At 33.0% G+C, this 22,682-nt stretch overlaps 1 protein-coding gene across 1 annotated transcript in view; it reads left to right on the top strand.

Moving 5' to 3' along the window:
* LOC133173952 (uncharacterized) overlaps positions 1-21,292 on the top strand; it is a 58,782-nt gene extending 37,490 nt beyond the window's left edge. The window contains exons 22-40 of the mRNA XM_061309015.1: positions 2,978-3,152; positions 3,356-3,459; positions 3,681-3,834; positions 4,498-4,569; positions 5,771-5,819; positions 6,084-6,119; positions 6,927-6,976; positions 7,098-7,294; positions 8,307-8,454; positions 8,624-9,255; positions 11,569-11,745; positions 11,957-12,079; positions 14,467-14,668; positions 15,344-15,438; positions 15,676-15,835; positions 17,160-17,222; positions 17,376-17,488; positions 17,787-17,939; positions 20,562-21,292. Coding sequence (XP_061164999.1) covers positions 2,978-3,152; positions 3,356-3,459; positions 3,681-3,834; positions 4,498-4,569; positions 5,771-5,819; positions 6,084-6,119; positions 6,927-6,976; positions 7,098-7,294; positions 8,307-8,454; positions 8,624-9,255; positions 11,569-11,745; positions 11,957-12,079; positions 14,467-14,668; positions 15,344-15,438; positions 15,676-15,835; positions 17,160-17,222; positions 17,376-17,488; positions 17,787-17,939; positions 20,562-20,696 — 2,838 coding nt within the window. The 3' untranslated portion in view covers positions 20,697-21,292. The remainder of the gene's footprint in view (positions 1-2,977; positions 3,153-3,355; positions 3,460-3,680; positions 3,835-4,497; positions 4,570-5,770; positions 5,820-6,083; positions 6,120-6,926; positions 6,977-7,097; positions 7,295-8,306; positions 8,455-8,623; positions 9,256-11,568; positions 11,746-11,956; positions 12,080-14,466; positions 14,669-15,343; positions 15,439-15,675; positions 15,836-17,159; positions 17,223-17,375; positions 17,489-17,786; positions 17,940-20,561) is intronic.
* Positions 21,293-22,682: the final 1,390 nt, after the last annotated feature.

Below are 22,682 nucleotides of genomic sequence, written 5' to 3'. Positions count from 1 at the left end.
CTTCTTTTTCCAATTATGCTAAAAAGAATTTCATATGCATTTTTGTTTCATCTTTAATCATCACTTAATATAACCTTGATAATAGGATCATTTCACTGCATTTTTAAAACATTAAAGGATCAAACTTTTTTGGTGTTTTGTTCAGAATAAAATGCACATGGCTATTTGACTTCACTACCAAGATTACAATTTTAACCCACTTCAAAATTAATAACCTCCAGTGTTGGAGTAACAACTTTTTGTGATGGGTTTATAATACCTAAAATGTTCTGGGGGCGTTTTAAAATAATCTAACATTGAAACCTCGAACTCAAAAACATTTCCAGCACACCTTTTACTTTCAGCTTAAGGAGTATTTAAAGATTTATCAAAAACGGGAAAATTTTACATAAACTACACATGTTCTTGTTTTAGTTTTATAACTGATTACCTGGATGTTGGTTTGGTATCATCACCAAGACCTTGGTAGGTACTTGTGGTAGTCATGGTAAATGAAATTTGGGATTCAATGGAATGTGGCCGGCAAGATGTTGTCGCTCGAACAGTCAACTGCAGGAAGTGACGTAAAGTCATGCGCCTTGAGAAATAATGACGTAAAATATTAACATATTTACATGAGCACATTTTTGTTGATTACTATTTTGTCAACACCTTTTAATCCTTCACATGAAACATATTTTTGTTATATCTACTAAAAATAGCAAACTTGGATAAATAAGAAGTATTCAAATCCAGACGGGCAAGGTTCACATACAAAAATATCGTCCAATGAAATTGATCTCACTTCCCGCCAAGAGGTGTGCCTGTCAACATTAACACGAGGATTTGTTTACATTCTGTATCTTGCTATTTTTCGTGATTATACAGTCGCTATTTGCATGCTGATTGAATTGAATAAAAGTTTCTGGACATATATTCATAAACGTAACAATTTTTATGCTGATGTTATAAAGATTTATATATTTTTATTTTGACGGGAACATGTATTATTTTGATTTGTCATGTCCCAAAAAAATTCAACAAGAAACTAACCCAATTTTCTATACATATCAATAGTACTTCAAGCAAAGGCATGTTTATGTATATTCAATTAAGTATATCAATTTATTATGAGGTATTTCATTCATTTTCTGAGAGATAAATTAAGAGTTGCTTATTGAGATATTTTATCTTGTTTTGATTGTATCTCCATTGCTATTCCTTATCTTAATTTTCTCTCTTCTTTTAAATCAAAAATACTTATGTGTTGACAAATACATACAATGTTAATCAAGTTTCGTTCGTAATGGGTTTTTATTCCAAACTGTAAGATGATTCAGTCTGTTCACTGACTCAGCAGTTCCAGATAGCATGTATATATCACCGTTTAAGTATAAATTTATGTAATTTTAGACAAACATTCAAATATTTGCATGCATTGCCATTTCTGAAATTTATTTTTGAAATGTAAAAGTCAGGGATTTCAAGTGCTCACTTCTAAGAATCTCCCTGTATATATTTTAATTAAATATTCTAACTATCATCTTCGTTTATGCAGAATTTTTATTTTAAGTAGAGAGTCTTTGCGCACAGACTATAGATTTTTAAAAATATATATACATAATATTATATACATTTCTAATCAATATATTATTAATTCATGCTAATTATCATTTATCATTTCATTGATATAAAAAAAGGATGATAAATAAAATGATAAAGCGACTAGAGCATATAAGCTATATTGAAATTAAAACTATGTACAGTGTAGTAATGGTTTTTATATACAATATAGATGTGACAGTTATGAGTATTTAGGAAAAAACAGATTTAATGTAATTATCTGAAATCAACCCATAAAATTTTAACATCGCCGGAACACTATAATTGCAAAATGATTTTCAAGAAGTGTGTTCTAAATGTATTTTTTTTTTTAGTATAATCTAGATATCCTTTATATAACATTTCATTTTTTAATTTTTATCTTTCATTTTGTTTGAAAAGAAAGATTTTCAAATTTAATTTTAACACTTATTTAATTTAAGAATAAAGATATGTGTTGTAATAGGTATAATAACGGTATAATGGTGTGAAGCCTTTAATTTTATGTTTTGATCTGGAAATTTTGGAATATAAAATCTTGAATTTGGAATGTTTATATTTCTGAAACGTACACTTACATTTAAATTTTTTATTTCTTGATTTTTCTTTAATAATACCAAACAATCATTTATTATATTTATGGTCGATTTTACTGGATGGTGTGAAGTCACATGACTAAAATATAAAGTCACTGAAATTAAACTGTAGCTATTAAAAAAATTACTTTGCAAAACGTAAAATAATGGTAAATGTTCATTTTCTTTCTCTACTTTGAAAAAAACATATACAATATAGAACAATATAACTTCTGTAACATTTCAACTCATTTATGATGGAGAAAGAGCGCTCCGCTGACGTGCAGAAGTTCGACTTGTTTGTATGCCGAACGCAAGATCGCTTTACCGGAAAGTGCATGTTTTTGAGGGAAAATTTGCGGATAGATTAGGCGATTAATGATGTAAACATTGTTTGCATATCTATGCCTCTTAAAAGAAGAAGAAATTCAGGACATGGAGATGGAAATGATCGCGATATTAAGGGAAATAGGTAAGTAAATTAGACAAAACAGAATAAGTTCACCGCCATTTTGTATATTTTTACCTCGTAATGCAAAGAAAAGAATACAATGTTTAGTGTGTATTTTCATTTCAATATTTTGAAGAGATGTGCCATATAATACCAGAAATAAACTTTAGTCATAAAACCATTGATAACAAATGCTGATAACATAATATTGAAGGTATTAACGAGTAAACTGTATCGTATCGATAAGCGTCAGCCATTTTGAATTTGTTTTTTTTTGATGTTTTGAGGTGATTGTCATTTACTCTGTTGCAGCATCAGTACTGATACCACGGGTATAGCAAACGACAAAGTAACCAGAACATGTGGTAAGAGGGAGGACACAGCAAATCAGCAAGAAAAGGCGTCAAACTTAAAATCAACCAACGTCAAGTCGAGCAGCAATCGGAATAACGGGGAAGCGCGCGTCGGCGCTTTCACCCGGTCAAGGATTGTAAAGAAACCAAAAAGGGATTTGAGTCCCCCTGAATCACCTGTCAAAAAACAAGGTGGTTCCCTTGTAACAATTTAAAAAAAAAAAGAAGCAATTTCACAGATTAAACAGTCAAGATGCATTTAATACTTGCATATTGTAAACAGTAGCATATGTATGTTGTTGGAGATTTATGAAATATTTTGCAATTTTGTTTCTCAAATACATCTTTTGCAAATGGTATTTATCATAATTATACCTTTGTTTTATATATTTCAGTCCAGAAAGAAACCAAGTTAAATACACCTGAAACAAAAACAAAGAGGCAGTGGGAGTTATGGAGCTCTGATGACAAAGATGCATTCTTTGATGCTTTATTTGAGGTTTCCATACGTTGGATATCATTATGAAAATTAGATAAATGGATGAACTTCCTGAATGAAATGTGTTCTATAATTATTTGTGCTTGTTTTGTTTTGTTTTTGTAAAGTTTTTCAATTGTGTATTTTATACACAATTAAAGCACCATTTTCATAATATCATTTCAGACTAAGATAAGAGAGATTTAAAAAAAAATATATCTATATATATTTCTTTTTGGTAGCATGGAAAAGACTTTGATGCCATTCAAAATTGGATTGCAACAAAGTGCAGGAGGAAAAATGTAACCCCAGGTCTTATCAAGAACAAGGATCAGGTTCGGCATCTTTATTATCGAACCTGGCACAAAATTTCGAAGTTCATCGATGTTGATACTGGTATGTTTTAATCTGTATATGTTTTGTTAGATGTAAATGCACTTAAAAAAATGAGGGCTGAAGTCAATGTGTGTTAAATAAATAGAGGATATTCAATGTTTAGTAGTTGGATGTGGAATTTATTTCACAGATGGGACAGAATTTTTAAAATATTTTCATAGGTGCAAAGCTCAAGTAAAAATATAAAAGATTCCATCTCACAAATGAAATAAATTCCATATTCTACTACAAAATTTAAGATGTCAGAGCTTAGTGATTGTGAGAGTGTTATAAATATGGACTTCAACAACTTATCTGTCAGGATGGTTTATTTACTCTATCTTATAACAAGCCAAGGATTACTTTTTTTACAACACTTGGTCTCCTCAAGAAGGGAAGGAAAATCTCGAGTTTTGTCACACTTCTGATATTCTTTCACACAGTGATAAAATATTACTTAGATATTTTTTTTCACACTGTGATAAGATATCACTTTTATTCAGGAAATAAATTACAGTATTTCACAGTTGAAAATGTAAGAAGGAATTTTACTTAAATTGCGAGAGAAATTTTTTCTTTGATCTTGACAATATTTTTGGTCATATTCAACTCAATCAAGAGTCTATAGGATTTTTTTTTTTTTTTTTTTTTTAAAAATGTTAATCTTATTAATTTATTTTTTAGAAATCAAAAAAGAAATCCAGGAGTTGTATGGACTGATAAACTATGGGGTTTTGAGAAAGAAGGTCAAAGGAGGTACAGTATTTCTTTGAGACATGTATTTGTTTTCTGTGAAGTAGAGTTAATGTCAAAGCAACTGTGTCAGTCTTAATGGTCTCTTATTCATTCTTCCAAAGAACTGAGAGGATTTTGATCAAATACAATACAAACTTAGATAAGATATACTCAGTCACCAAGGGCAATTGTTGATTATTACATTTTCATACACTTTTAGCTCACCTGAGTCGAAGGCTCAAGTGAGTTTTTTTGATTTAAATTTGTGTGGTTTTGTCATAAACTTATCACATTTTCATCTTCTTCTCAAGAACCACTGGACCAATTTCAACTAAACTTGGCAAAGATTATCTTTGAGTGAAGGAATTCAAGTTTGCTCAAATGAGGGGCCACAACCCTTCTAAAGGGAAATAATCAAGAAATAGTGAAAATTGAGTGGGGTCATTTAAAAATCTTCTGGACCAGAAAGGATTAAACTTATCTGAAACCTTCCTGACATAATGAAGATTCAAATTTGTTGAAATCCTAACCCCTAGGGGTAGGTTGGGGCCACAATAGATGATCAGAGTTTTACATAGGAATGTATATAAATGGGAAAAATCTTCCTCTTAAGAACAGTAAAGTCTTCATTAGTCATCTTTATATGGAAACATCCTCAGGTATGTAGATTCATGTTCATTCAAATCATGACCCCCAGGGGTAGGATGGGGCCACAATATGTGATCTAAGTTTTACATAGGTATACACAAGGGAAAAAAATCTGTTGGTGAAAAACAGAAGAGCCATAGTGACTCAAGTAAGCATTGTGGCCAATGGGCCTCTTATATATGTATTTTCCCAATATCTAAACTTTTGAAGAACAAAAAACAAACTTTATTTCAAATTTGACATAATACTCAATCATTCCAACTGTTTACAATAAGATTTATTGGAACTGGTGATTTTGATTATGACATTAAAAGAGCAGTAAGACTTTGGCATTTGTTTTGATAACACTTTCTAGGGAGAACATTTAAATCATTCAATTTTTTTTTTATTATTTATTTATTTGGGAAATTGATCAGAATGAACATCATTTTAAGATCAGAACACCTCTATGATCTGTTTTTGAGGAGTACATACTGAAATGATAAGAGGTGAGACAAGGGTTAATGTTCAGTGATTTGTTTTCATATCAATTGATGAATGAGATCTTATATTATTGAAATATTTTTATTTTCAGTTCTGAATGAAAAGGTTGGAGTTAAGTTGAATGAACTCATCTATACAGGGTTGGTAAATTTGACAAAAACTTATTTATCAGAAATGAGACACCAATGTTTTTGAAATACATTTATTGACCAGTTTGCTGGTTTATTGCAGCCATCTGCAAAAATCTTTCTGCTGTCTGTAATCTGTTTTTAATTTAGTTAAAAAAAAATACTTAGAAGACTTATTTAAATACTAAATATTTTGTAAACCTTTTAAACAGTTTGAAGTGACAAAGTATTCTCTCCTGATACTATTTATGTAATTTTTTTGTTGTAATCTTACAGATGCACAGCTGTAAAAGTACGTGGAAAGAATGTAAGGTAAGAACTAATATTATTCCTTTAATGACAACAATTGTACTGCATAGAGTATACATGTATTTACATTTTGATATATATTGAGATGTTGAAATGATCATTGCATCAACGTTACAGAATATGAATCAACATTTAGTAAGAAGTAGCTTTTCTTATGCATCTTATTAGATATTTCTGTCTAGGTCCGGTTCGAAAATTTTTCGGGTCTGCTTGGTTCTGTAAATTTTCAGTTTCTTTCAGCTATTTATATCTATTGTAAGCCTTAATTTCATAAATTTAGCTTGAAAAATCTTTATTTTTACATTAAATTCACCTTGAAAACAAGTTTTAATCACATTAACATCTTGATATCGATGTTTGGGACTTCAAGGCCGAACATTGGCTACAATCTGACCATTTTTCCTCATTTTGATAATTATCTAGTCCTATCGTGACAAGTGTTTAGTCATGGAATGAAGTAGATTTCAGTTGTGATGTTTATTTATCACTGTTATCATCATCATTCTTTTGATTTTGACACCATTTTTTGTATAATACAAATTCTAATATATAAACCAGACCCGAACCATAATCCAGAAAAATGGAACCGAAACCGAACCAATCAACTTGTACTGCAGTTTTCAGTTATTTCGGGGAACAGTTACAGCCCTATAGGAGTACTGTGTTTCTTCCTGTCAGAAAAGTTTATAATCTGCAATAGCCAAATTGTATGAAACAATCTTTTCAGTTGCCAGCATATTGAAGTTGGAAAAATAGTTTTGAAAGAATTAGATCTATGGTCTTCTATACATGTACATCAACATTTTGCAGGATAAAGACTCCCATGTGCAATGCTTTGAAGAAGTTGAACAATATTGATGGTAGGTTGAGCTTAGATAACAAGGATAATTTGCCTGCATTGGTCAAAGATAAAATGTGTTAAAATTTCAATTTTTAAAAAAAATTCCACTTAATTCATGTTCTGTTTTATTTCTTTAATAGATCATAAATCAGAGTCTTCAGAAAAGGTGCCAGACAAAATCTGTGTAGAGATGACCCCTAAAACCAATGCTGCTTGGTCCTTTGTCCAAGAAATGGCCACAAATCCTAGACTCAGAATGCTACTGAAAGGGGACAGAAAATTGTCTTCTGTCATGAACTACATGACCAGCAAATGGAAACCTCATAGAGTTAAACTTGTATCCTTGTACATTCCATCATTCTTGATGATTTCCACTTTTTCTAAGCTCACCTCAGTCAAAGGCTCATCAAAGCTTGTCATTATCCATTCATCTTTCTATTAACTCTTTACACTTTTGGCTTCTCTCCAGAACCACTTGGCCAGATTCAACTAAATTTGGTCCAGAGTATCTTTTGATGAAGGGTATTAAAATTGGTTCAAATTAAGAGCCATGCCTCCTTCCAAGGACACATGATCAAGAAAAGACAAAATAAGGTGTGGGTCATTTAATAGTTAAATTCTTTTTGCCCAGAATAGATGAAAAAAGGAAACTTATTTGAAAGCTTCATGACATAGTTAAGATTCTGATTTGTTCAAGTCAACCCCTCCCCCTCCTCATCTTCCTCTCAAAAAACAAGAACCAAGACTAGGGATATTAATATGCAAACATCTTCATGTACTGCAGATTCAAATTTGTTCAGTTCAATGGTCAGTAGTGGTAGGGCTGAAACGATACGCCCCCTCCACGATACGGTACGTATCGCGATACTTGTGTCACAATTCAATTTTTTCAATACGATAAATTCAAAAATTTTAAATACAGTCTTCAAAAGGACAGCAGAGCCAAGGTGACACAGATGAGTGTTGTGGCCCTTGCTCCTTGTTTGTAGTTTGGCAAAAATGGAAGTTAATGACTAGCTTGTTTCACAGTTTTAAGATCTCATACCAGGAAAGGAAATTCCTCCTTCCCGATGTCTGATATAGAATTATAATCAGGGCTTTCAATAATTTTGAAGTGAAAAGGTGAATTTATCCATTTATAGAGGCTGTTTCAGAATTATTTCTTATGGTTTGTTTTTTGCAAATTATGAAATTTGAAGCAGCAAATTCCACTCATTGAAAGGGCAATAAATTGCCTCCTGCCACCCGTTATTGAAAGCCTGATTATATGAAACATACAAATTTCTACAAACAATATATGTGAACATTGAAGAAAGTGTATCACTGAAAATTTCCTATACAATTGGTAGAAAGAGGGTTTGGATGGAGAGAATGATATGAACACTGTATTAAAGGTGTATCCCCATAGGGAGTGTGAGGTCACCCCAGTATCACTGCATTCAATCAAGGAGCCAAAGATCAACTTAGCATTTAATCACTACAAAGAAAGCATCAAAAGTAAGTCATGTTTCTTCTAATGTTCAAAGCTGCAGTGATATTGCATGTGAACCAGTAAAAGATTCCTTGAGATGAGTGCATCATTTTATATTTTTAGTGCTTTAAAGCTGCTTTAAGTATGTTTGATTTATTTTTCTTAGTTATCTATACATAGCTCTTATATTTGCAGACTCAGTCATGGTTTCTAAGGGAAAGAAAACTGAAGCTCCAGTCCCAGTTCCTACTTGTGATAGTTCTTCAGTTGAAGGTGGAGAATCATTACCAAGCAATACGTTTGATTCTCCGAAGTCAACAAAGAGTGGCCGAGACTCAACAAAACCTGACAATGGATCAGCATTTTCATTGGATGTAGGTGCCATCGTTGATGGGGATAATGCTATGTTCCCTGACACACTTTTATCCCCCTCCCAGAAGAAGGAGATAAGTGGTTTGAACAAAGAAGGAATTAGTAACACAATAGAACTCTCCTCTGTGGAAGATACAGATGGTTGTATTCCCATGGAAACTCAAGTTGTGGAAGAGCAGCAGATTGGTTGTGATAGTGACATTAAAGCAGAGCCCACAGTGGAAGAATTGGCAGCTATTGAATCTCGTAAGCTGAAGGAAGCCCTGGAAGGAGGTCTGACCTCAGACAGGGCAGATATGACACTGGCTGAGCTGTATTTAATGTTTGGTAAGGATGGCAAACTTCGCATTGAGTATGACTGGTGCAAGGAAGAGATTATACCTCAGCATCTTTGTAATATGTTGAGAAGACTGGTGAATTTGGCTACCATCCAGTTTGCAGATCTGAGTACAAAGGTATGAGTCTCCCTTTAATAATTGTATTTCATTTCAGTTTCACAATTGTATATATTACAAAAGCCTATTCAATTTTCAAAGAATCTTAATTCATAAAAATTGAATATTCTTATTAATTTGAATAGACCGACGATGATGACCTGAAATACATTTTCAGTAGATTTCACTTATTTAGATACATGTACATGTTAGTAAATGCATTGACTGATAATTTTGAAATATCATATCTGTAATCATATGCTGTAAAAGAGGAATATTTAAGAAAAAGATTTTTTTTTTTTTTGGAATTAAACATTCATGTTTCATCATCTACATTGAAGATGGTGACTAGAAGATTTTGATCCAATACATTTGCCGTAGATCCCAACATTTAAGATCTCAGATTTTTTCAAAAATGCCCACATATTCTCTAAAACATGGACACATCCACTGATGTGTCTAAGCATGCACAATTTTTTACAATGTGATGCAGTCAAATATTAAGCGACCTATGAAGGAAAATTCTAAAATGGTCACATATGACAGGTAGTCACTTAAAACAGGGAATCATAGCAATTTTGGAAGTACATGCTAAATATTGTAATTAGGGATGTCAAAATATTTATTTTCCTTAGTCGACTACTCGATAGCATTATTCGAACAATAATCGAATATTCGGAACATTTTCTGAAAATAAAATCATATTTCAAACTTCACTTGTACATGACGTATTTATAATACAAAAACCATTTTCCTATATTTATGCAAAAAAGTAACATCAAATGCCTTTGTTGCACACAAATGTTCACAGGCACCTAACGTGTGGGTAGCGTGTTTATAGGAAATAAATTTATTATTTTCTCCATGATGTTTGATTTACCCGTCAATCACAGTCATAAATCAATTTTTATTTTAGTAAAAAAAATATTTTTTTAAAGCTTATAAAAATAAATGGGGGGGGGGGGTTAACACATACTATAAACACGTCAGGTGTCTGTGATATTGTTAAACAGTTAAATACTGCTTGTTCAATTGTTGATGCTTATCAAAATGTTCTTACAAAGTAAGCGAATTGTTTTATTAATTATCGAAGGGTCAAAACATGTCACGGCTATGGTGTGTTCCCTGCATTTGAATATTCTTGAAATAACAAGATATAATTGGTACATGGTATGAGATCTATTAAGTCCAGTTAATAAATTTACAAACAAAGTCCAGAATAGTGATGTATAATTTATTGCAAAAACAACACAGAGAGTAATTGACAAATTATTCAAGCGGTAGTGGAGAATTTAAAAGTACAGTACTGTACTTTCTACATTTTTCTCAATTTTGAAATGAGAATTCCATCTCGTTTTCACTCCTCTATTCGAATGTTGTTTTGTTATTCGATCGTCGGTCCATTCGACTGATGGTCGAATAGTCGACTATTCGTTGACATCCCTAATTGTAATACATCTAGTTGTTTTCCTGTTCCCCATCCTTCATCATAGTTTTCTTATCATTTTCACTCTTCTGGATAAATATATTCAATACAGTAAAACACGCTTATAGCGAACATGCTTATAATGAATTGACACTTATAGCGAAGTGATTTTCATTCCCCTTGACTTTATAAACCTATTGAATACTTAAAGGATATAATGAAGCAAAATTGTCCCTCCGTGGCACTTCGCTATAAACATGTTTTACTGTAAATATTTGTTTGTAGGATTTTTTTTTTTAATTCTTATTTGCTTGAAGGGTAAATTGATTAGGCCCAAAAGAGAGAAAGAGGAAAAAAACTATATTAAATACAATGCAAGGATTTTTTTATGCACAACATACACAAATTTTATAAGCTTCTTGATGAAACTATTTCAAAGTTAATCTTAAGTTACTTTTAATATTTTTCTTTTTTTAGTACATTTTTCTCTGATACTAAATCATAAATGTGAAATATTCCATTAATTAATTAGTATGTTTTTGCAAACATCTCTTTCTGCTTATTGGGCAAAAGGGGCAAACCAAAGTATTTTAATTACTTTTGTAATCAAGGGCTGAAAATCATTTAATTCAGGTTGTAATGTAGTTTTAGGAATTTGGGAAATGATGGTTGCATGTTGTATTAAACAGGGATTCACTGAATTCAGAATATAATGGAAAATTTTCTGGAGGAAATTTAACGATCACATCTGACTGGAAGTCATTAAATAAAGATAATAGCTATGACATGTTTGACTGTAAATTTTCCAGGTCCACTTCTTAAGTTCTTGCATTAATGAACTCGTACTTTATTTTATATTAAGCCAAAATTTATTAGTAATCAGAACTTTTAATGAAATACTGTTGCAGAGTCCTAATAGTTCAAATTCTCCGTGCCATGCATGTGGAATGGTGAAAAACAAATCTAGAGTTGGCAATTCCCGAGGGCAGAAAAGCAGATACCCCCTGTCCTCAAAATATGGAGAAGGCTTTAGTGATGCAAGTACTCAGACCAGTGTATCACACCCAGTCAATAAAAAAGTAGATGTAAGTAAACATTGATAGGCTTCTATGTGTCTCCTCATCACAGACAGAGAGACTGAAAAGCTTTATTATTTTCTTTTAGACTTTATTTCCCTTCTGGAGAATTTTTCATGTTGAAAATAAAAATAGCTCATTTACATTAAATATTTACACACAAGAGTTAAGATTCGAAATAAAACTGTAAAATTAATATGAATTTAATTTTTGATTACAGAACTCTGATTCAAAAGATGCAGTTTTCCGAGTCCCAGTGTACAGTCCCGCTTTCTTACAAAAAAACCTGAGTGTACCGTCAACAAGCAAACCAAACCAAGTCAATACCACAAATTTCCTCCCTGTAAGTACAAAACAAGTCAATACCACAAACTTCCTCCCTCTAAGCACAAACCAAGTCAATACCATTAAGTCCCTCCCAGCAAGTACTAACCAAACCAAGTCAATACCACAAACTTGCCCCTGTAAATACAAACCAAGTCACTTTGTAAGTACATGTATAAACCAAGTCAATACCACAAACTTCCTCCCTGTAAATACAAACCAAACCAAGTCAATACCACAAACTTCCTCCCTGTAAATACAAACCAAACCAAGCCAATACCACAAACTCCCTCCCTGTAAATACAAACCAAACCAAGTCAATACCACAAACTTCCTCCCTTTAAGTCGCATAAAATATTACAGGATATAATTATTTCTAAAGTACTTATTACATGTACAGTGTATCTCAGTTTGAGGGGAGGGGATAAAGCATAAACATAGAAAAATTTGCAGTGAATTATATAAAAGCTGGAGAGGCCTTGAAAAGTTAGAATTTCTGCAGTAACATTTTGAACTGGAACTTGTTTGAATTTTAAGTACATGGTGGAGCTTCTAGATTATTTATGATTGGATTTTAACAGAAACAGAGAGAAATATTGATGGCTGGATCAAGAATTGAACCAGGGACCCCTGCATTACTAGTCAAGTTTTCTAAGCTATATCCAGGCTTACAGTCCAAGCCACTACATTTCCCCCTCCTTAAATTGTATTTGCCCTCAAAGTCACACAACCCAGGTTCTTTAGTCCTTGATAGGACTTTCACCTGCAAGTCCAGGGGTAGTCAAGGGCACCAAACTTAACAGGGAAGGAAAAATTTATGACTGGGATGAGAATGGAACATTGGACCCCTGTATTATAATGTGAAATGCTGTAGTCCCTGAAATATCCTGGCTGATATTCATGGTCTGTGTATATTTAAGAAAGAGTCAGAATCATTTGGAAATAACCCCCTTTATAATAAGATTTTGCTTTAAATAACATCTTTACCCCTCAAGGTTAATTAAACCATAAGATATTCCTCTAAAGCTATTAAATTTATTCTTAATCAATTTATTTTATTTTTAAAGTGACACTGTGACGGACAAACGGGAAAATTGACAACAGTAGAATTTTTGCATGACACATGCAAATTTTGCTCAGTTCTTGAAGATATTAGGTTTCAGAAAATTACGGGTTTCAGAACCTATAAAATCTAATTTAATGGAGAAAAATAAAAGTAAAAAAATCTTTGTATAACCCATCACAAAAATATTGCTTCACTTCTTCCTCTTTATTGTACATATAACGCCGGAAAGTTGAAGAATTTTCCATGCTTTCAATTCCATAGATATAAATGTCGGATGACTGAGAATTGTGATACAATCTTCAAAAAAGATGATCATAACTTATTCCTTACTTCTGCTTGCCCCAGTTCAATGTTGTTTACAAGTTTCACGCTAAAAATAAAGGACACGTTACCTTGACACTGTTGACATTGACGATAAACACGAAGTGATAGATACAACATTTGTTTTTCCGGCACTTATATTTTGCAGTTTTTTTTCTTGCTTTACAGTGCAGTTGAGTTGTCAAAACTTCGCTATATTCACATTTCATAGAAATCTTTTGTTTTGTGATACACTTTTCTTAAAAGAAACACCTGGTTTTGACTCGTTATGCAATATATAAATAGTGCACGTTTTTGAGGGTAACAGTTGAAATTGACACCCCAAGGAAAACCATTGTCAACCGACGCGTCAGCGGAGGTTGACAATGGTTTTCCGAGGGGTGTCAATTTCAACTGTTACCCTCAAAAACGTGCACTATTTATTTTATTATACTGAATGTCTTATTGATTTCGCATATCATACAAAAAATTCGGAGATCGTCGTTAAGTTCACACTTAGAAAGCTTTCACACTCCCCACTTCTATTTTTTCAATAAGAAAGCTTCGGAAAAGATTTACCAACCTCTTTTTTGTTTGTTTGCTACTCAAAAAGTCCTTTATCATCTAAAGTTTGCACTCGCAAGGATGTTTTGTCTGTCGTTTGTTGTTTTCAAGTAAGCTACATCGGACGCAAGCTTTTATTGACGTCGTTTATTCAACTTCTTTCAAACGCACAACCGACGTTTTGAGAATTCTACGGTGAACTGTACGCGCATCATTTGAACGCATGTGATATTTTCGTAATGTTACCCGTTGTCAAGTGTGTTGCTAATGCTGAGGGTAACATTACGGATTGTTAATTGCCTCTAAACCAATCAGATTTTAGTATTTAACATGAAAGTATAATAACTTTAAATAACAAACAATGTTTATGTACATGTAAATACCTACACAAGATGATTTAAAATGCATCTAAAAGAATTGATTGATTTTGTTCGAACAATTGTAATATAATCAAGAAATATCTTTATCATATACAGCCACAGAGAGGAATGAAAAAGATTCGAACAAATCGGAAGCAACTATCTATACAGCGCAATATCTTACCCAAGCAGCCTATGGTGGTAGTGCGTCCCTCAGTGAGTCAGCAGTCTCTCACTGTCCCCGTCTGTCCCTCAGTAGGTCTGGTCAGCTTACCAAACAATGGAGTTAGACTACAACCTAGAATGAATACAACAACAGGTAAAATTGAAAAAAAAAATCATAATGGCAAGTTATCTTCAGTTCTCCTATGAGACTTCATATTTATTTTGCAGAATTTATGAAACGTACAACAAAGTGTTAATTATTAGTAAAAAGAAATTCCCAATTGTGGCTTTACAGAAGAATGGATTAGGACCAACTAATATTTTTCATAAACACCTCAAATGAGCAAACTTTGGTTGTGTCACTCTAGAATCATTTGATTTTCTGTAGCTTTATTCTTACTAGGCAAAGAATTTATAATTTTTTGTAAGTAATTTTGTAAATATTATTTAAAAAAAATATGAAAAAGTGTAAGTAATTACAACATGATCTTAACATATATATCATTTATTTGTTAAAAAATTACAGATGAAATTTCATGAACTTCATTTACCTATTGTAAAAGCACGAATATTCATTGGGGATTAAATTTCATTTATTTTGTTAATAACAATTATCAACAAAATAAAATCCCATTGGAAATTTTTACATGATTACATATTGGGTGACTTTCGAAACAATGAAATTTAATGCCCATGAAACCTTTTAGATGACAAATCAATGAAATTTTCTCCCCACGAAAATTTGTGCTTCTACATTATATGTTAATTCAGTGAAATGTAAATTTACTTTCATGAGTGTGAAATAACAGCTGTGTTGTAAATTTAACAGGTATCCCTAGAGGTACTCCAGTGCAGCTTAATGTCCGACCCCAGTCCCCACAGGTTGATCCCCAAATTGTTTCTGTAAACAATAACATGAGTCAGGTAAGTGGTGGATTGTTGGTATTGAAAGTCATCTCCATTCTTCTGAATTTTATTTCAGGCTTTGGGCATGTATAAAACTTATCCCTATTTCTCATGTTGATTTTGTATAAGGTAGTTGTATTATCCATTTTAATTTCTCAAGCAATTTATAAAAGCCAGATATCTTAAGAGTTCTGTAATTTTTGTAAAATATATCAAAATGTGAAACATATTCATGCTGTATTTGAATATTAACAGTTGCTGAGTGGTGTTGACATAGATCTTTCCCGGAGTTCCTCGGCTACTACATTGTCAGACAGTGCCTCAAAGAAGGAGGAAACAGTCCCCCGCCATACTTTGTCCCCACCAAACATGTCGGCTCTCCTGGACATGTCTCTCTCTAACTTACCAGCTGCCAGTATGTAGTTTTTAGTTCATTTTTAATTCAGGCTCAAGTGAGCTTTTCTGATGGAAGAGTGTCTGTCCTTGGTTGAGTGTAAACTTTTCACATTTTTAACTTTGGGGGGGGGGGGGGGGAGGAGGGGTGTGATATGAAAAAACTTGAATCTACACTAACTAAGGGTAGGTCGATACCACTTATAAAATACTGAACTCCTACCCAAATGCTCAGGTGAGCGATGTGGCCCATGGGCCTCTTGTTTCAAATCTTGGCCTTAATGGGTATGGTCAGACAATAGGAGATCAAAGTTTTACATGGGAATAAATTACAAAAAATATATATAATTCTTCTCAAGAACAGTAGGACCATGCTAAGTAGTTAAAATATTAAAGCATCCTCATGATTCAAAGTTGTTCAAATCATGGCTCCCAGGGTTAGGGAGAAGCCACAACAGGGGTTTACAAAGTTTAAAATGGGAATGTATAAGAAGAATATTTTTTTTTTAAAAATCTCTTCAAAGAACACCAGGGCCATAACTAATCAAATTCATATGCAAGAATTTCCAGGTGGTCCTGAATCATGTTTGTTTAAATCATGACCTCAGGGTAGGAGTGGTCACAACACAAAAACCAAATTAGCATTAGAATATAACTTGAAAAAAAAAATCCTTAAATCTTTATTAGAACTGCAGAGCTATGCTTAATCCTCACTTCCACAACATTTTATATGATATAAAAAAATTTATTGTTTTCAAAGAAATTCATTTAACATTTGTTTTATCATTTCCAAAGCAGTTTTGACCAGATTGGAAACATACAATTTGAAAGAAACACACATGACACCATTTTCAATATCTAAGAGAATTGATAGTGTAAATTTCAGCAATTTGTTGTCAAGCCCAAGAGGAAGTTTTCATTATTTCCCAAGATTTTCTGAGTGTAACATGTAATTGGAATCTGAACATATACATGTACTACAAAATTACATTATTTACGACAAGCAGTCCAAAATCACAAATAAAGATGGATGCCTTTTGGAAGTGGTGACCACTTTCATAATGTTAATGTTAGATTTGAATTTGCTGCCATGTCAATATACTAGCTGATCTTGAGGGTTCCTATCAAAGCAGAAAATTTGGGAAAAAATTGTCTATTGATCAAACCTTATTTGAAAGCCCATGCATTTATGTATAGAAGATGTAATATAAAGTTATGACAATGATACAATCTCAATACTTCTGTTAATGAGCAGGTAATGAAGGACTTATGCTAGCAATCGACATTTCATTTTATGAAATTGAAATCTGGCCTTACAGTCTTAAGTTGATTTTTGTGTTTTGTAGGTTCAGAAAATACTGATAAACTGATAGACCTAGCACTTGGGAATTCTAATACAACATTTTCAAGTAGGTTCAATATGCTTATGGATCACAATTCTTATTACTTATCGGGTAAATAGTTCATTGAATTTATTGAGCTTAAACAAGGAGACTTTTGTTATCATTAATTAAAAGGATGATTGTACTTTCTTTCACAGACTTTGCTATAATCTTTTTCAGCACTATTAGATCCTCAGAATCGTGATATTTTAAATACACCACCCAAAAAGAATCCCAGTAAATACTCGTCTCCTCCAGGCAGCCCCACCAATCCATGGCTGAATACAGGCGTGGTAAGAAATAGTTAATGAATTCATCTCAGTAATTTTCTGATGAATTTCCCCCAAAAAGTCCAGGGAGCATGGTTCTATTGTACAATCATGAACTTGTATCTCGTGGCATGTATATAGTTACAGTAAAACTGTGTTACACAATAATGAAGAAACTTTTATGAATCTTATAGAAGACTTAGTACTATATTCTCATGTGGATCTTAGTTATAGGGAAGTGAAGTTAGAAGTCCCAGTGACTTCCTTGTGTACAAGTTTTTGACATAATGAATGTATACTGTAAAATCTGCTGTTTTTGTAGGATGGAGGTGATCTAACATTCATGAATCTCCTTTCTGACTCTCCTCTGAAGCCCCCACATACTTACCATGTCACGGCCGCCTCTAATCCTGTCATACAAACCACTCCACTGTTTAGCGAGAGTTCACGGGACTCCATCATGGGCCGATTAGATGTAAGTTGTTAGTGATTGCTCAGATTATAGAAGTCAAGAGCTTTAGTTCCAAATGTTGGAAAACATATTTAAGTGTTTATTTTAATTTTTTTTTTTACAGCACAATCAGTTTACTATTAAAAAAAACTATACCTCCTTTTGAAGCATTCCAATTTATACATTTTTACATATTTTTGACATAATTCAATTTGTTTTGTTCTGATTTTAATATTGACATTTTGTATTATTTATCTTTAGGTCACCTGAGTCACTCAGGTGACCTATTGCTATCTGTTTTCGTCTGTAGCGTCCGTCAGTCGTCCGTCGTGTGGTAACATTTGAACATTTTCAGCTTCTTCTCTGAAACCGCTCAACCAATTTCAGCCAAATTTGGCATATAGCATCTATGGGTGAAGGGGAACAAAATTGTGAATTTCATGGTCCCTGCTCCCCTGGGGCCTGAGGGGTGGGGCTAAAACCACCAAAATTAATGCAATCTTTAAAAACCTTCTTCTTTACTCCTGGACATCAAGCAGTCAAACTGTTGGCACAATTGTAATAAGCATTGAGCCCTCTACCAAAATTGTGAAATTCATGGCCCCAGGGTCAGGGGTTCTGGTGCTAGGGCAGGCTATATAGATCATATAGTTAAAGTGCATTATTTCTTTGAAAATCTTCTTCTCTGCTCCTAGGAATTAAATAAACTAAGTAAGTACATAGTTATGATGAGCAAGAGTGCCTCTTCCAAAATTGTGAATTTCATGGTCCCAGGGTCAGGGGTTCTGGTGTAAGGGAGGGGCTCTATTAATTATATACATGTAGTGAAAATGCATTAATTCTTTGAAAATCTTCTTCTCTGCTCCTGGGTATTAAATAAACTAAGTAAGTACATAGTTGTGATGAGCAAGAGTGTCTCTTCCAGAATTGTGAATTTCATGGCCCCATGGTCAGGGGTTCCGGTATTAGGGCGGGGCTCTATTGATAATATAGTGAAAATGCATTAATTCTTTGAAAATCTTCTTCTCTGCTCCTGGGTATTTAATAAACTAAGTAAGTACATAGTTATGATGAGCAAGAGTGTCTCTTCCAGAATTGTGAATTTCATGGCCCCATGGTCAGGGGTTCTGGTGTTAGGGTGGGGCTCTATTGATTATATAGTGAAAATGCATAAATTCTTTGAAAATCTTCTTCTCTGCTCTTGGATTTTAAATAAACTAACTTAGTGCATAGATACGACGAGCATGGTTGCCTCTTCCAAAATTGTGAATTTCATGGCCCCAGGATCAGGGGTTCTGGTGTTAGGGTGGGGCTCTATTGATTATATAGTGAAAGTGCATTAATTTTTTGAAAATCTTCTTCTCTGCTCCTGGGTATTAAAAAAACTAAGTAAGTACATAGTTATGATGAGCAAGAGTGTCTCTTCCAAAATTGTGAATTTCATGACCCCATGGTCAGGGGTTCTGGTGTTAGGGCGGGGCTCTATTGATTATATAGTGAAAATGCATAAATTCTTTGAAAATCTTCTTCTCTGCTCTTGGGTTTTAAATTAACTTAGTGCATAGTTACGACGAGCATGGTTGCCTCTTCCAAAATTGTGAATTTCATGGCCCCAGGATCAGGGGTTCTGGTGTTAGGGTGGGGTTCTATTGATTATATAGGGAAAATGCATAAATTCTTTCAAAATTTTCTTCTCTGCTCCTGGGTATTTTTCAAACAAAGAAAGTGCATGGTTATGATAAGGAAGAATGCCTCTTCCAAATGTGTGAAATTCATGGCCCCAGGGTCAGGGGTTCTGGTGAAGGGGGGGGGGGGCTCTATTGATTATATAGTGAAAATGCATAATTTCTTTCAAAATATTTTTTTTCTACTACTGGTTACAAAGCAAAGAAAGAAGTGTATAGTTATGATGAGCAAGGGTGCTTATTCCAGAATTGTGAGCTTAATATGGCCAATGGGTCAGATGTTCTGGTGTAAGGATGGGGCTTTATTTATTTAATAATATAGTGAAAATGCATTTCTTTGAAAATTTTCTATGCCTCTTGGCATATTCAAGGCAAACAGAGAAAAATGTTAATATGTAAGGGTATTTTTACCAAAATTTTAAACACCTGGACCATTTAATCAAGTGTTCTGGTCCTGACCAGTGCTCTATTAACTTATATTCTGCTGAGCAAAGTTATTCCCCTTTGCCATTCACCTTTGATAATAAATCACAGTAAATAATGTATTTGAATGCTTGATAGAATAAGAGAATTATGCAAGAATATTTATTGTATAATACAAAAAGTACTTTCATAGTTTTAATGATCAGGTAGACTTGGAAATAATAGATGAATAAAATTGAGACAAAAAGAACATCTTTTTTAATTGTTCTTCAACAGTTCAAAGGCCAAGAGAGGCCAATGTGAGAAGTTATAAATATATGGGATAAAAATAGACAGTTTGTTAATAGTTTGGTAATAGTGATAAATGGGGGACAGATAGATGCTAAACCAATTATTTTGTTGATGTATATCATACTATTTTTCTTGCTTTTGGGCAACAAAGCTTCATTTATCAGTTTGTGGATCCTCTAAATTGTTGTACTCAGGTGACCGTTAAGGCCCTTGGGCCTCTTGTTTATTTCTTCCATGTCTGTTTCAGGTTGATGGAACTTTACAGAGTGTTATGAATGAGAATAGTATTGATTATGCAGTAAAATTCCAAGACCTTGCAGCCCACATTTCTGGAAATGTAGACAGTTCACTTCTACTGAGGAAAACAGACTCTAGTGGGTGATGCATCCCAGAATTCCACTTCCTGTCACATGATATTTGAACTCTGTTATCTTTGCTGTTTGATCAAACCATGAAAATTTGAATACTTCCTGAATTTTACCAAATGTAATATTCAACAGCCTTTAATGCAACAGCAAGTACTGGTTTCAGTAAATTCAGTTGTATTGTTATACATGTAGTTCAAAACAATAATTTTACACTGTGTTCAAATCAAGACATAATCTTACATTTTACATTATAAACTTGTGAAAAGGAGGTTGATGGAATATTTACAGTATTGCAAATCAGTTATACACATGAAATATGAATTATCTTTTATTGAGAAACAGAATATAATAGAAAGGACCAAGAGAAAATCACAAACAGTGCAGGGTTTTGGAATTCTTTATGTAAGATATTGATGTATATTTCTTTCCTTGCAATGTTCCATTTTGGATTGAAGTAGAGAATAATATCTAGATTGCTTTGTTATTTATTTTACATAAGCATTTTCTCAGACTTGAGAGGCCTTGATGTTACTGCCTTCTTAGCATTGTTATTATTTGTTATGAATTGTAGCCATAATCTTTTATTAACTGTGATTAAATATTACATGAATTTTGTTTTGTGTCATTGGTAATAGAAGACTACACAACAGATCAGTTGTACATGGCTTGGCTTGTATGTGTCTATTTTTAGGAAGGGGGTAATATTTTCATGTTTAAATGCTTGATTTGTAAATGGGTCTCTAATCATGTGAATAACACAAACTAAATGCCCAGAGTTCTTGGTTGGAGACTTGGTTATCACTCTTCTGTAGCTTTTTATGTTGCCTGCATGGCAGAGCGACACTAAGGGATCACTTTATCTGGTGTATGTCTGTCTGTCACACCTTGCATCTCTATCTTGAGAACTGTAAGAGGTATGGGTTTGATATTTTGCAAACATATATTGATTGGCACTATGGCTTTTGTTAATTACCATGGTTACCAACCTCATGACCCTTGACCTTTGATCTACTTTTCGAAATAGATTATAGTGCTGATACATTGCATATTTTTGACATTTGGGAGGCAAGTCTATGCTATTTAGCATGTGCACTGTTTGTCATAATATGAAAAATACCAGCATTACAATCCACTTGATCTTTGACCTACTTTGCAAAAAAGACCCCAGGCAGTTTAAAATTATAAAAAAAAACTTATGACTTTTGAATTTTGAGAGGCAAGATTTTGATAATAAGCATTTATACATGTTTATGAGCTCATGATACTGTACTTTGAAACTATGATACTCATTTACCACACAAACTTGTATACATCGGGATTGGTATTCCCCAATGGATCATGTAGACTGACAATTGCAGCAAAGACAGACTGAAATCTCGGAGGATTATGGGGAACATGTTTTGATAAAATGATAAAATAATTATTTCTAATAATTCCAATTTAATTATTCATTTGAGGGTTGGGGAACCATATTTTCTTTGATTGTCAGATTCTATCACAGTCATATTATCCATGGATGCTTTTTTTCTTTGCTTGAAAATGCATGAACTATTATACTAGCAGTAAATAAATTGCTGACTACTCTTAGATTTATTTACATCTTTAGTAAGTAAGTAAATGGTTTATTATAGTGACATGTGTTATGTACAATTACAACAACTGCCAACAAACATACATATAATAGGAATTTAAACACCCGGCCCATCGGGCCTATATGTCACTTTTAACGATATAACATTCAATAAGAATACTGTGATATTTTGCGTTTATTATAAATGATAGACCGTCTGTAAGTATATGCTGAGTTTATGAATTTTCCGATTTGTCTTGGGAAATTTACTAAAAGAAATTTGGTTTTGTCTAAATCTGACATATTGATATCAAATGAAGTTGGTTTAAATCCAATACTGGTAAAAAAGATTGCTCTAAAATTTGAATATGATGTACAATGAAGCAAAAAGTGGCATTCATCTTCTACACTATTTGAAGAACATAGAGTA

Source organism: Saccostrea echinata, unplaced genomic scaffold (assembly GCF_033153115.1).
Source record: "Saccostrea echinata isolate AGI-Se365-2 ecotype Australia unplaced genomic scaffold, CSIRO_AGI_Sech_v1 ptg000056l, whole genome shotgun sequence".
Taxonomy (NCBI): Eukaryota; Metazoa; Mollusca; class Bivalvia; order Ostreida; family Ostreidae; genus Saccostrea; species Saccostrea echinata.
Note: the sequence above shows the minus strand (reverse complement) of the source record. Positions and strands in the feature narration are given on the sequence as shown.